The 11,888-nt window shown below is 38.8% G+C and overlaps 1 protein-coding gene across 1 annotated transcript; it reads left to right on the plus strand.

Moving 5' to 3' along the window:
* The first annotated feature begins 434 nt into the window (after positions 1 to 434).
* LOC147885281 (small ribosomal subunit protein eS8-like) lies at positions 435 to 3,098 on the plus strand. Its single transcript, XM_087396332.1, has 5 exons — positions 435 to 585; positions 762 to 834; positions 928 to 1,258; positions 2,464 to 2,639; positions 2,717 to 3,098. The coding sequence occupies exons 1-5, from the start codon at positions 582 to 584 to the stop codon at positions 2,799 to 2,801; spliced, it is 669 nt and encodes a 222-aa protein (XP_087252458.1). The 5' UTR covers positions 435 to 581; the 3' UTR covers positions 2,802 to 3,098.
* Positions 3,099 to 11,888: the final 8,790 nt, after the last annotated feature.

Here is an 11,888-nt window from a genome sequence, read left to right on the forward strand (position 1 = left end):
ACACTCATTTAGCGACGAAAAGCAGGTAGATAAAACCAAAGACTCGTGTCATATTGAGCAAGTGTGAGATTGCAACATGAAGAAATCACAAAGCTCACCATTTGTTGAGGTGGCAATTGACTAGAATTAATTTCTTAGGCTACCAACATCGGTTGCCCATACTTGGCCACCCACTTACCAACCAATCAAATTTTAGTCATCCACTTAAAATTCTCAACAATGCATGGAATACTAACGTTTGAAAAGATTCTTGCTTGGACAAGGTGTTTACACCTTGCTCATTACACCCTATCCATTGAGGACCTGCAACCTCTTGCCGTACACTGGGGCAGGATTGGGCTATGTGTATCGGGCCTAAGGGTTGGGGAAGCCTCCGGGTTCTTCAATACTTACTGAGTGCTCAATTACTAGGATCTCAAGAGTTTTGACTTTAGGGCTTGGGTGCCGTTTACACCAATGGCTAAAGGATTTTAGGGTTTGAGATGGTGTTCTCTTTAGAGTACACTATAACACAGAGTATCTTCTTTTTTGGATTTCAGAGAGAGCGAACTTGAAGCCCTTCAGGCTTCGCAGCTGCTGCCATGGGTATGTTGTCTTCTACTCTCCCTTCCATCGTCTTCCTGCTTTTCCTTATGCCTTTCTCGATCGATTGCTTCGAGTTGGCATTAACTTGTTTCCCTACAGTGGTTTTCTGAGCTGCATTTTTTTAGTAGTTGTCACATTCGTTCGGGATCGTACTTCACAGCTCTGTTTTGTTTCAGGTATCTCTAGAGATTCCACACACAAAAGGCGGGCTACAGGAGGCAAAAAGAAATCATGGCGCAAAAAGCGGAAGTAAGTCATATATCAATTTTGCTTGTAGTTTTGCCAAGCTTGCTGCGTCTGTCCAACGCGCGTTTATGCTGTATGGACTCGTGAAATTTTCAGGTACGAGTTGGGAAGACAGCCCGCGATGACCAAGCTGTCTAGTAATAAAACAGTTCGCAAGATCCGTGTCAGAGGCGGGAATTTCAAGTTCAGGGCTTTGCGACTGGACACAGGCAATTACTCCTGGGGTTCCGAGGCTGTTACCCGCAAGACTCGTATTCTGGATGTGGTCTACAATGCATCGAATAATGAGCTCGTTCGAACTCAAACTCTCGTGAAATCTGCGATCGTACAGGTTGACGCAGCTCCTTTCCGCCAGTGGTACAACCAGCATTATGCTGTGGACATTGGTAGGAAGAAGAAGGTCACGGTTGGCAAGAAGGAGACAGAGGTCTGTACGTCTGACCTTTTACGCCTCTAATCGAACGCTATAATGGAGAACGGGGTGTGCTACGTATTATGACAGTATATTGATTGAATGATGCTCATTTTGAACTTGAAAGTTGGAGATCCCACCTAAATAGGCTCAAGGCATGGTTAGAAATCGAATTCCCACTTTACGTGTAAGTATTGTTGCCCTTCACCCAAAGCTTCAGCATGACATAGGCGATAATGTTTCTTCTTCTTGGAATACGTTTGATTGTAGCTACAGTCTTGAACCTATAGGATTTCTTAGTTCCAAGTCCTCCGCTCGTTTGCCATTCTGCAATGCCGTCCTCTTTTCCTCTTCTTTGATATCTGCTATGGTCTGCACTTGCTTTCCAATTTCTACGGCTCTAATCAAAGCCGTATTCATTTAGATGTTGCTTGACCCAAGTTGTCCTTATATTCCTGTATCACTAGTGTTGCTTTGCTTGCTGAGTATGTCTCCCCAATTTTGTTTTATCATTTTTCTTCTCTTTTGTTTTCTCTTTTATTTTCTTTGTATCCAATCGTACAAATTTAGATTCTGTAACCCTAGTGTGCGATAGCATTCTCTAGCGTGCCTATTTCTGGCAAGGAATATGGAACCCATCTTGTGCTTAGTGCATTCTTGATAACCCAATCTGGTTTTAACAAGTTTGTTTTGGATCCTCTGTAAGATCTGGCAGTGAAAGATACAGCAGCTCCTAAAAACAGGATGGTGACAATGGCAATGAAGTAACAGCTTGAGTATGTAATATCAAGGGGAATTGCCAGGACATTAATTTATCCGCACTTAATAGAGGGCAACCATAGAAAATGTGGGTCCTACGATTACAGAATAGAGGATTACTCTTTACCTTTACATCACACTGTCCTTTGGTATGGACGAGGGCATATCAAAGCAAACTGTGCTTTGACATGTATGAAGGCATATGTATTAGAGCACTGTGCTTTGATATGTATGAGGGCATAAATTTTGCTTTATTTATGAAGCCCCTTTTGCTTTGTTTTAAAAGCAGACTCCTCTTGTTCGAATTTAAAGTTTTTAATTCTGCTGGTCACTCTGTACTTTGCTTGTTCTTGGGCTTTGTCCCTTTTTTCAGTTTTTAAATGTTGTGGTACGTTGTTGTGCTTGCCATGCTATTTGCTGCGGATATGAGCAGAACTCAAGTCTTGTCCTGTATTTTGCAGGATGGAGAAACTCCCGCAGGGGAAGAAGAGAAGAAGAAGAGTAATCATCTCACTAGAAAGATAGCTAAGCGCCAAGAAAATCATAAGCTAGATGCACACCTTGAGGACCAATTTTCCAGTGGCCGTCTTCTTGCAGCAATAGCTTCTCGCCCGGGGCAGTGTGGTCGGGCTGATGGGTAAGTTATTTCTATTTTATAGACAGCCTTACACATATGAGCTTTATGATTTTTTTTTAATACTTCAGTGTCTGCAGATATATACTTGAAGGAAAAGAATTGGAATTCTACCAGAAAAAGATTCAGAGGAAGAAAGGGAAAGGTGCTGGTGCTGCAGCGTGATAACAGAGGTTGCTGAATTGCTGCATCCAGTTAAGGTAGCTGGTATACTCATCAAGAGATGGGACAAGTTTGTCCCTACAAGCGCAGGCATAGCTTTGAAAGATGAAGGTGTTTTGGACTGTGCATCTTTTTGTGAATGTCCTTGGAGCTTTGTTGGTAGTATTAGATCGATCTCCAGCTGGCGTTTTGAAAGAGCTGGTGTTCATGGATTCCTCCTTATGATGACTTAACTGTTTTACAATGTTTCACTAATATTTTATTTCTTGGAATATCTATGTATGAATCCATTCTTTTGAAGTTTTTCATGCTCCAATTACTGACTTTTTAATAAGTTATGAGCGAAACAAAATTGCTTTAATTGTGCGGATAAGTTCACTTTAGAGTCTGTTTCATGGAAATCTGTGGCTGCCATGGTAGAGTGTTATTTGTGTCACGAATGGGGCTTCTACATGAAAGACGTCCTTGTGTCCACATATTGAAGTTGAAGTGGTTCTTAAAAGGTCATGCAATGAGAACAAGAGATTAGAGACCTATTGCTGGACAGAAATAGGGTTCAGTTCATGTAAGTGGGATTCAATTTGGAACTATACAAAGCTACTATGTCAAGAAACTAGTATTACAGTTGACTACTAGAAGGTACTTGATGTCTTCCATGATAATCAGCCTTGTTTCTGTTTTGGAAAGAGCTTGATACTGAAATGCCAAAAATTGTAGATCCCACCTTCCGAAATGTCATCTTTTTGTAAAGGGTCTTCAAACTTTTATTCTCCATGATAATGTCTGGTTGTCAATTACCACCTGGGTTGCCCATGGGTGTATTTTTTATGTAGTGGTCGTCACTGCTTTTATAATTTGTCTACCTTTTGTAAGTAAATATTAAGGAACATGCCTATCTTCACATAGTGGTAAAAGTTCTGTATGAGATTTGCATTACTCTAAAAACTGCTGTTAATTTTCATTATGAATGTTGTAGAACTTAACTGGTTATGGTTAACTACAAACCATTTGACTTCACTCAAAAGCTCATCCCTCTAAGATTGCTTCCAAACTTTGCAAGCTCGAACTTTTGACCTTAAAAATGTCTCATAAGTTAATCAAATATTTGGTACTAAAAAAATGTGTTTAGTAAAGATTTGTCTTCATCCTTAATCAAGGCCTGGAGAAGAAAAGTTCACCCAAGTAAAGAGAGTGTAATCTCCAAATATGAAGACTCGTATAGGGGGAGCAAGGCTCCTTTCAAGCTAAAAAGTGTTTGAGATTGCTGATTCAAGGGTTCCAATCATCAATCCCTCACTAAGCTTATGCGTTGCACTACTTACTTTATCTTGTTTGTACAAGTTCTCCATTTGGCGGAGCTGATTTGTGCATTTCACCGCTTATTGACCATTAACATCAGCAGAGGTTAGTAGCTCGTTTTGTGGCGCTGGCACCTTGTATGTGTGCTCCATGTCTTGTCACTGTTTGTTACTGTGTTCATTACTCCCTATTTAATGTTTGGAGCTGAAGACTTGACATGGGTTTTTGTGTATGTAACGTCTATATTGTCTTTGATATGTAGAGACACCCTTATTTGCTATGCACTAAACACTACGAGTTGGAAACATTATTTAACATGCCATTCGTTCATGGTTTGATTAGGCTGTTTAGATATAAATAACAGTAAGAAGATTTTATCTCTATATATCTTCTTGCATGGACATAATATGCCACGCTGAATTTTTATATGCACTATTAAGCTTGGCAGGGTAAAGAGCATACACCAAATGAATGACCCGTTTACATTGAAACTTTTTAACAAAATTGATGATCATCAATGAAGGCTCCAAAGCAAACACTTGAATAAGCATCGATATATGATTAATAAAAAAAGCCATCAAAATAAGCATGGAGTGTGCGTATTCTCACGTTCTACTACCTTGGAAGGACACCTTAATGCAAAGGGATATAGCAAGTCTCACTTAGGTGGATCTCTTATGATGCGCCCTTGATGATATGGAAAGGTTTATGCATAATCTAGAACATGATGAGTATTTGATCTCAGATTATTCCTAGCCAGCCCATAGTGCAAAGATGTGGTGATATGACAACCATTGAATGCATTTCATAGTGTGTCATGCAAGGATTGTAATAGGCTCGTTAAGCAACCAAACCACATATTAGTGCTTGGAGGATACCAAACCAAACTAGAGGCAAAAGTCCTCCTTTACCAATTGAAATAGCAAATATGATTTTAAAAATCCAAGCATTAACAATTAAACTCCTAAGCAAAGTCGTAATATTATTTTGCAAAACTTCTTGTCACCTTAGAAGCATTTGACTTTTTTCTAGGTAAAGAAAGCATCCACTTGCAAAACTCTCAACTCAATTGTACTAAAATTGTTGGCCAATTAAAGACAATGAGGAAATCATACTAGATATTGGCCAAATCTAATTGAGGCAAATATGTCTCTTGTGGCCTTTAACATGGATACTAAGTTGTTAATGCTCTAGAACGCCTTGAAGGTAAAAACCCTCTATAGGTCGAATAATAAGTAAGATTTATATGAGTTTTAAGTGTTGTAAATAGATCTATCCTCATTAACCCCCATTTTGAAATTACATAGCTCAAGAAAAGTTGATAGATGAAACACACTTAAATGCTACTACCAATGGAAATCAAGATGGTACATAAGGTTATCCTTGTACATCCAAATGTTCCAAGTGTGGTGCTATCCATATGCATCCCAAATCCAAGTCTAGTTGGAAATTCAATTTTTGTAGATAATCTCTAGAGTCAAGTGTGTTTAGAGGGCTATCTTTGCTGCATACCATACACATGTATATTGTGAAACTAAAAGTAATGTTTAGTATCCACATCACCTCCATGGGGCATGGTGGAAACATGATGCAACTCCTTAGAATTTATGTTGTTGAATCAGATAAAAAAATGATTGCATGATGAGTTTCATTATTAGGCAACTAGTAAAAGGTGAGAGCCACACAAGTTTTGGTGGGTGCAGAACATCCTAATCTTCTTTTCCATTCATTTATATATGTGTGTTATTACAACAACATGATCAAATACCCCTAATATATGTAAGGGATACAAAGTCCCACACTTGGCACCCCTGGACAAAAGCATAGAGCCCTTTTGAATTTTCCAACTCTGGAAGCCAAAAGTGATGTGAAAACCAACATCATCTAGCTAACCCACTAAAATAAGACTCTTGGTCAACTTAGGCACATGTCTCACTTGTTTCAAAACAAATGCAGACCCATTTGCAAAAGAAAACTTTATGTCACCTGCTCCCACGATGTCACATGCATAGTCATTTCCAAGATGCACACAACCTGTCTTTCCACTATCATAAGTGGAGAACCATTCCCTATGGGAAGTAACATGGAATGAAGCACCAAAATCCAAAATCCAATCCTGGGAATATGTATCATCTGAAGTGGTAAGCAACTCTGCAGATAAACTAGACATGAAGAGAATGTCATTGTCACTATTATGTGTGATTGCATTGATCTCCTCGATCTTCACTTTTCCTTTGTCCTCCCTCGGACTCTCTTCCTTCTGATTTGCACCCCAATTTGCATTCTTTTTCTTATCCTTTTGCTCTCTTTTCAGCTTGTAGCAATCCTTTTTCATATGGCCCTTCTTGCCACAGTGGTAACACTCAATGTTCCGTGCCTAGATTTGCTACGAGACTTTCCTCTTTCTTGGGACTTCTCCCTGAACTGTGATCTACCCCTTTGCACATTTAAGGCTGCATCCTGCTTGTTGCCGTCCATAGACTTCCGTCTAATCTCCTCGGCCAACAAGCTACCCACAACATCATCAAATTTCAGTATTCCACCAGGTGCAGAGTTACTGACAGCTATACGGAAGGTATCCCATGAGGATGGCAATGAACATAAGAGAAATATTGCCTTAGTCTCCGCATCAAAATTCATCTTCTGAGCCTGAAGTTGGCTGAAAATAATATTGAATTCATTCAAGTGAGAAGCAATGGAGACCCCTTCCTTCATCTGCAGCTCAAATAACCTCTTCATGAGGTAAACTTTATTAGAGGCAGTTTCCTTCTCATAAGTGGCACACAATTTCTTCCACAAATCTTCTGTAGTCTGCTCATTTACTATTGTGAAATAAACTGACTCCGCAAGATGAAGTCTAATAGTAAACTTTGCTAATGCATCCAACTCATTCCAATCATCCTCAGACATATCTGTAGGCTTAGCTTCAATCCTTGCCAAGGGTTTAATCTGCTTCTTTTGAATAAGCACATCCCTTATCTGTTCTTTCCACAAAGAAAAGTTTGTCACATCAAACTTTTTAATGTTGAAAAACTCCTTTCTAGACATGGAAGAGGATGCCATGATGCAAATGAAGCAAAATCCCAAATGTTAGTGCCTGCAAGAGAGAATCACACCAAATACCAGGTGCACTCAAATGTGTATGCCACAATAGAGTGAAATATCACCAAAACACAAAGCTCAAAGCATCAAAAGATGCATCTGACTCATGTGCATATACTGTGCATCCATATGAGCAAATCTGGCCCAAAAGAAAATGCCAACTGCAATGGTAATCCAAAATGCCAATAAGTGCCAAATGGCTCAAGCATAAACACCGTCCACAAGCATATGCATTACCAATATCTTATCCAAGAGAGCATAACACTATCAGTGCATCACCTACAATGTGTCAAAGTTGTCCCTCAGCATAAAATAGCATCCATGTGCAAAGCGTCCATAAAAAATAGCATCCCACAAGGCAATCTGGGCATATCAGCGCATCCAATAAGGATCGCAATGCATCCAAATGGCCTATAAATCATCCACTGCAACCCAATGCACACCACGAATGAGCGCACACGGCTCAAACTGCAACCAGAGTGATCTGCATAAGGTATGCTCAAGAAATCATGGCCCCATGGCAATCATTAGGGAAAAAGGGAACTCATTTTGGGGCCCTGTAAGAAATTCACTATTTTTTGATTTATTTCTCTCCTAAAAGACCTCAAAAATAGTAAAATATGGAAACGTGGCTCAGAACTGTCAGTAAGGACTACAGAACTGTCAATTCAAAAAGGAATAAGATAATCTTTTGTCTGACTAACATGATTTTGCATTAAATATCTCCTTAGATTTTTTTTTGTTTACCAAAGATTCCGCATCTCTTTTGCCGATGTGTGCAGGCCTTTCATAAAGAATCCATCACTGAACTTGGTGATTGCAAGTTTTCAAAATATTCACATGGATACCGCCACACTTTCACAATTCATGTTATAAAACGACTATGAGATTGAAAAACAAACTTCACAACCTCAGAAGCACAAAAAATGGCCGATACTAGTGAGTCACTAACTCAGAAGAAGCGATTACACCATCTTCACATCGACTTAGAAGAACAATATGCTCCAGCACAAAAAAGACGAAAGGATACGGTGCTGAATGCTCAACAGTGGGAAAATATGAGAAGAGAAAGGCTTCAACATATTGACTTATGGTGCGATGGAAGCATATATCCAAAATGTCAAGTAAAAACTCTACACCTCCATTTGTCAATCCCACCACATTACTGAGGTTTGCCGACGATGGACAAAATGGACTTCTTGGTTATATTTCAGCACAGTCTGCATTTGCGAAAACGTATAAAATGATGTACCTACAAGAAAAGGGGGCCAAGATGCAGGAGAGAGCCATTCGTGCAAAATTGGAGCAGCAGTTGCAGAATGAAATTGAGGAGCATTCAAAGAGTAAAAAAGAGTTGACAAGAGCAAGAAAGAAGAGAACCATGCTTGGAGATAGACTACGTAGCAGGAAGATTAAAAACATTGCAAATTTGAAGGCTGGGACTGGTGGATGCAAGCGACGAATTCAAGAAGCAAGGTTAGATTGAAATTTATCATTTTGTATACTCAAAAAGGCTCTCAAATGACTATATCTATTTCATCAATTATCGCAAAACAAGAATGGAGGTGCTGAATGATATAGGCATATTGTGTTGTTACTATAGGAAATTATTGGAGCCTGCAAAAGAAAATATGGACTCGAACCTTCTTCCTATTAAACAAATGAAAGGATTGCTTTCTTGCAGTGTAGCAAAAGGTTTGATTGAGGAAAAAAAATACAAAACAGTCAAACACAATGTTGTAGAGGACTTTGTATCCAATAATCAAGTTGATGGCACTATAATCCAAGAGACTCTTGATGTTAGTGGAGTTAGCAGGAAGGGATATAGTTCGATTTTCCATGCGATATCCTCAACTTTGAAAGATCAAAGGATTAAACGAGTTTTGCTGCCAAATCCAGCAACCGTGTGGAGGATAAGAGGTCATTTGAATGAAAGTATAGATGAATTTATTGGGCAATATATCCATATTGAAGAAATATTTCATGGTGGTAAAGGAACCACTGTGTATGATCCTTGGAACAATATATTTGTAGATCTACAACAACTTCAAAGAAGAATGGTCGAGTTTTATGGAATAACATTTGAGGAGTGCAAAGGCATTTTGAAATTTGTTATCAAACTGGATAAGTGTGAGGTTGTAAAGGAAAAGAAAATGGAAAGAGTTACTATTACATTGATGAATGGAGCAATTGATACATCATTGACTGAAGCGAGTTCGAAGTATTTTAGTGTGCAGTCAGAGAAACACATATGGTGGTTAGGCTCGTTCCAGGTATGATCATTTTTTGTTTTATACTTGATTTTGGTCATTGTTTTCAAATCTGTTATAGTAAGACTTTTGTTTTCTATAATCTGGTAGGTGAAGACCGAAGACCATGAAACACTAGATTGGGTGTTTCACCACACGGAAATACCAAGAATAATCAAAAGACAAGTGCAAGGCGAGAATCTCCATGTTGCAGGAAAAGGTGATTTTCAAGTAGAGTAGCACATGGCCGAGGATCTTAAAACACTTAAGTGCATGTATAACATTAGTAAAGGAGGCAACTCAAAGTCTCCTTTCTTTACTGCAAAGAATCAGCTCAAGTAATGGATTCAAAATGGTGGAAGAGAGCACCTAATAGAGATAAAGTTGACCTTGACTTCAAGGCCATTCTGGACATTCCACTATGTAATGTTCACATCTGCACATTGCATGGTCTATGTCAAATTATTGAGAAATTGGTATTTTTATATATTGGATTTGCTTGGAAACTTCGTCCCGATAAAAATAGAAAGGATGCTCTTCAAGCATTGGAAAAAGTGTTATCCGATATAGGTCTGCATGGAGGAGAGGTTCAAATCACAAAGGATTTTAAAAAGTCTACCAATGGCAAGGAGGTACTAATCAAGACCTCTATTGGTGGTGTTAAGGCAAGAAGATTCTTGTCTCAACCCAAACACAGTAAGCAAGTAAGGCAAGGTAGAACAATTTCAAAGATCATGGAAGCAAGTCCATAATGCTGTGAAAGATCATGAGGCAGATGGGGAAGCACGAAATAGGAAGGCAGAGGTGTGGAGGTCTTTTGATCAACTCTTCATGTTCTGTGACAAAGTAACATGGACAAAGAGTGATTACAAGAACTTTGAGGAGGCAATTAAACATTTTGGGAAGTCAATGAAAGACGCGTGGACAGCCTGCAATATAACTCACTACATGGTAAGGTTCTGTCTTTTTCTTTTACTTAAGTGTGATCCTCTTTTTTTTATTACTTACTATGCATTCTTATGTCTTACAGCATATCATCTACAACCACCTTCCCTATTTTGTCAAAAAGTATGGATGCCCAGTAATTTGGTCTACCCAAGATATGGAGATGTCTCACTACATGGCACGTAATGCATTTTTCAGACACACACAACACTATGGAGGGAGTCAGAAGGCAAATAGTCTGAAGGAAGTCTTCCAATGGTTTTACCGAGGCATACTACAGAGGCTGTATGCTAAAAGAAAAGTTGCTAGCTCCAAAATCAAGCTTTCTTTTCTTCTAGCCCAAAAGCAAAGACGAAGACAAGCTCTAGACAATTCAATGGCAGCAGAGAGACATAGACAATGGAGGGAATCGAAGATATTTAGAAACCATAAATGGACAAGTAAACATGAATAGGACTCATTTGTAACTTATTGGTGTTATGTCCACATGTTTTCAAACTCAATCAATAGAATTTTTTTTTGTGGAACAAGTGACTCTTGGTGTTATGCATCAAAAGTATTTCTTTTGTGAAACATATGATCTAAACGTAATACAATTTGTTCACAATTTCAATATATTGTTTGTTTGATATTTAATGACACCACTCTATCTAAATGTACAAATTATTTCATCTTCAACTTATTGTTCATTTATACAAGATCATACCAGATATCAAAGACTTTGTACAAATCAGTTCAACTTTAATATAATGTTTGTGCTATATTTGATGACTAAATCCTATTTCTCCCAGGGCCTGCCGATCGAAACTCTCTTTTTGATCTTGATTGGAGTCTTTTTCTTCTTTATTGGCTTGATGTCGACTGTCTGTTTATCAATGCTTGCCTCTGTTGCTTGTCTGGGAGGGGTATCCTTTTCTTCAGCTGTCTCCACCTGTTCCTCTTCTTGGAATGTGTGGCCTGATGTAATCATGGATGGCTCTCGAAACCTTATGAGCTTGTGTTTTCCATAGCCCTCCAGACATTTGGGCTCCTTAACACCACATGCTAATGCATAAGAAGTGTAAGACAAAAAGTAAGCAGCCCTAGAGGCCTGCTTATTCACATAATCTCCAAATATATCTATGGCAGACAACCTCTCTATCAAAATGATCTTTTCCTTTTGCCATGAAAGATCATGTCCACCTAAAGCCCTGGACAAACATTTTAAGAAGTAAACAATGGCTTCTCCATTGTTGCTCAACTGCCTATGGTAAATCAAGATCTTAGCACTGCCTAGATCATGAATATAATGAGCTAGGCCTGACATTTTGCGAAACCCAACTGGCCTGCTTCCACTTGATCTCTGGAGGAATGTGTCATCCTCAATTTGTAGCTGCCACATATCAAAAGATTGGAATGAGACAATACACAACCTACAAAAACAAAGTTAAGCAGAAGACAAAGTATTTGATTTGAAGTACCTTCTCATTTTCATCAGCAACAAGTAGTTCATCTT

The sequence above is a fragment of the Dipteris shenzhenensis genome, chromosome 25 (genome assembly GCF_047967505.1).
Source record: "Dipteris shenzhenensis isolate YYH24624 ecotype China chromosome 25, Dip_SZ_1.0, whole genome shotgun sequence".
NCBI lineage: Eukaryota > Viridiplantae > Streptophyta > Polypodiopsida > Gleicheniales > Dipteridaceae > Dipteris > Dipteris shenzhenensis.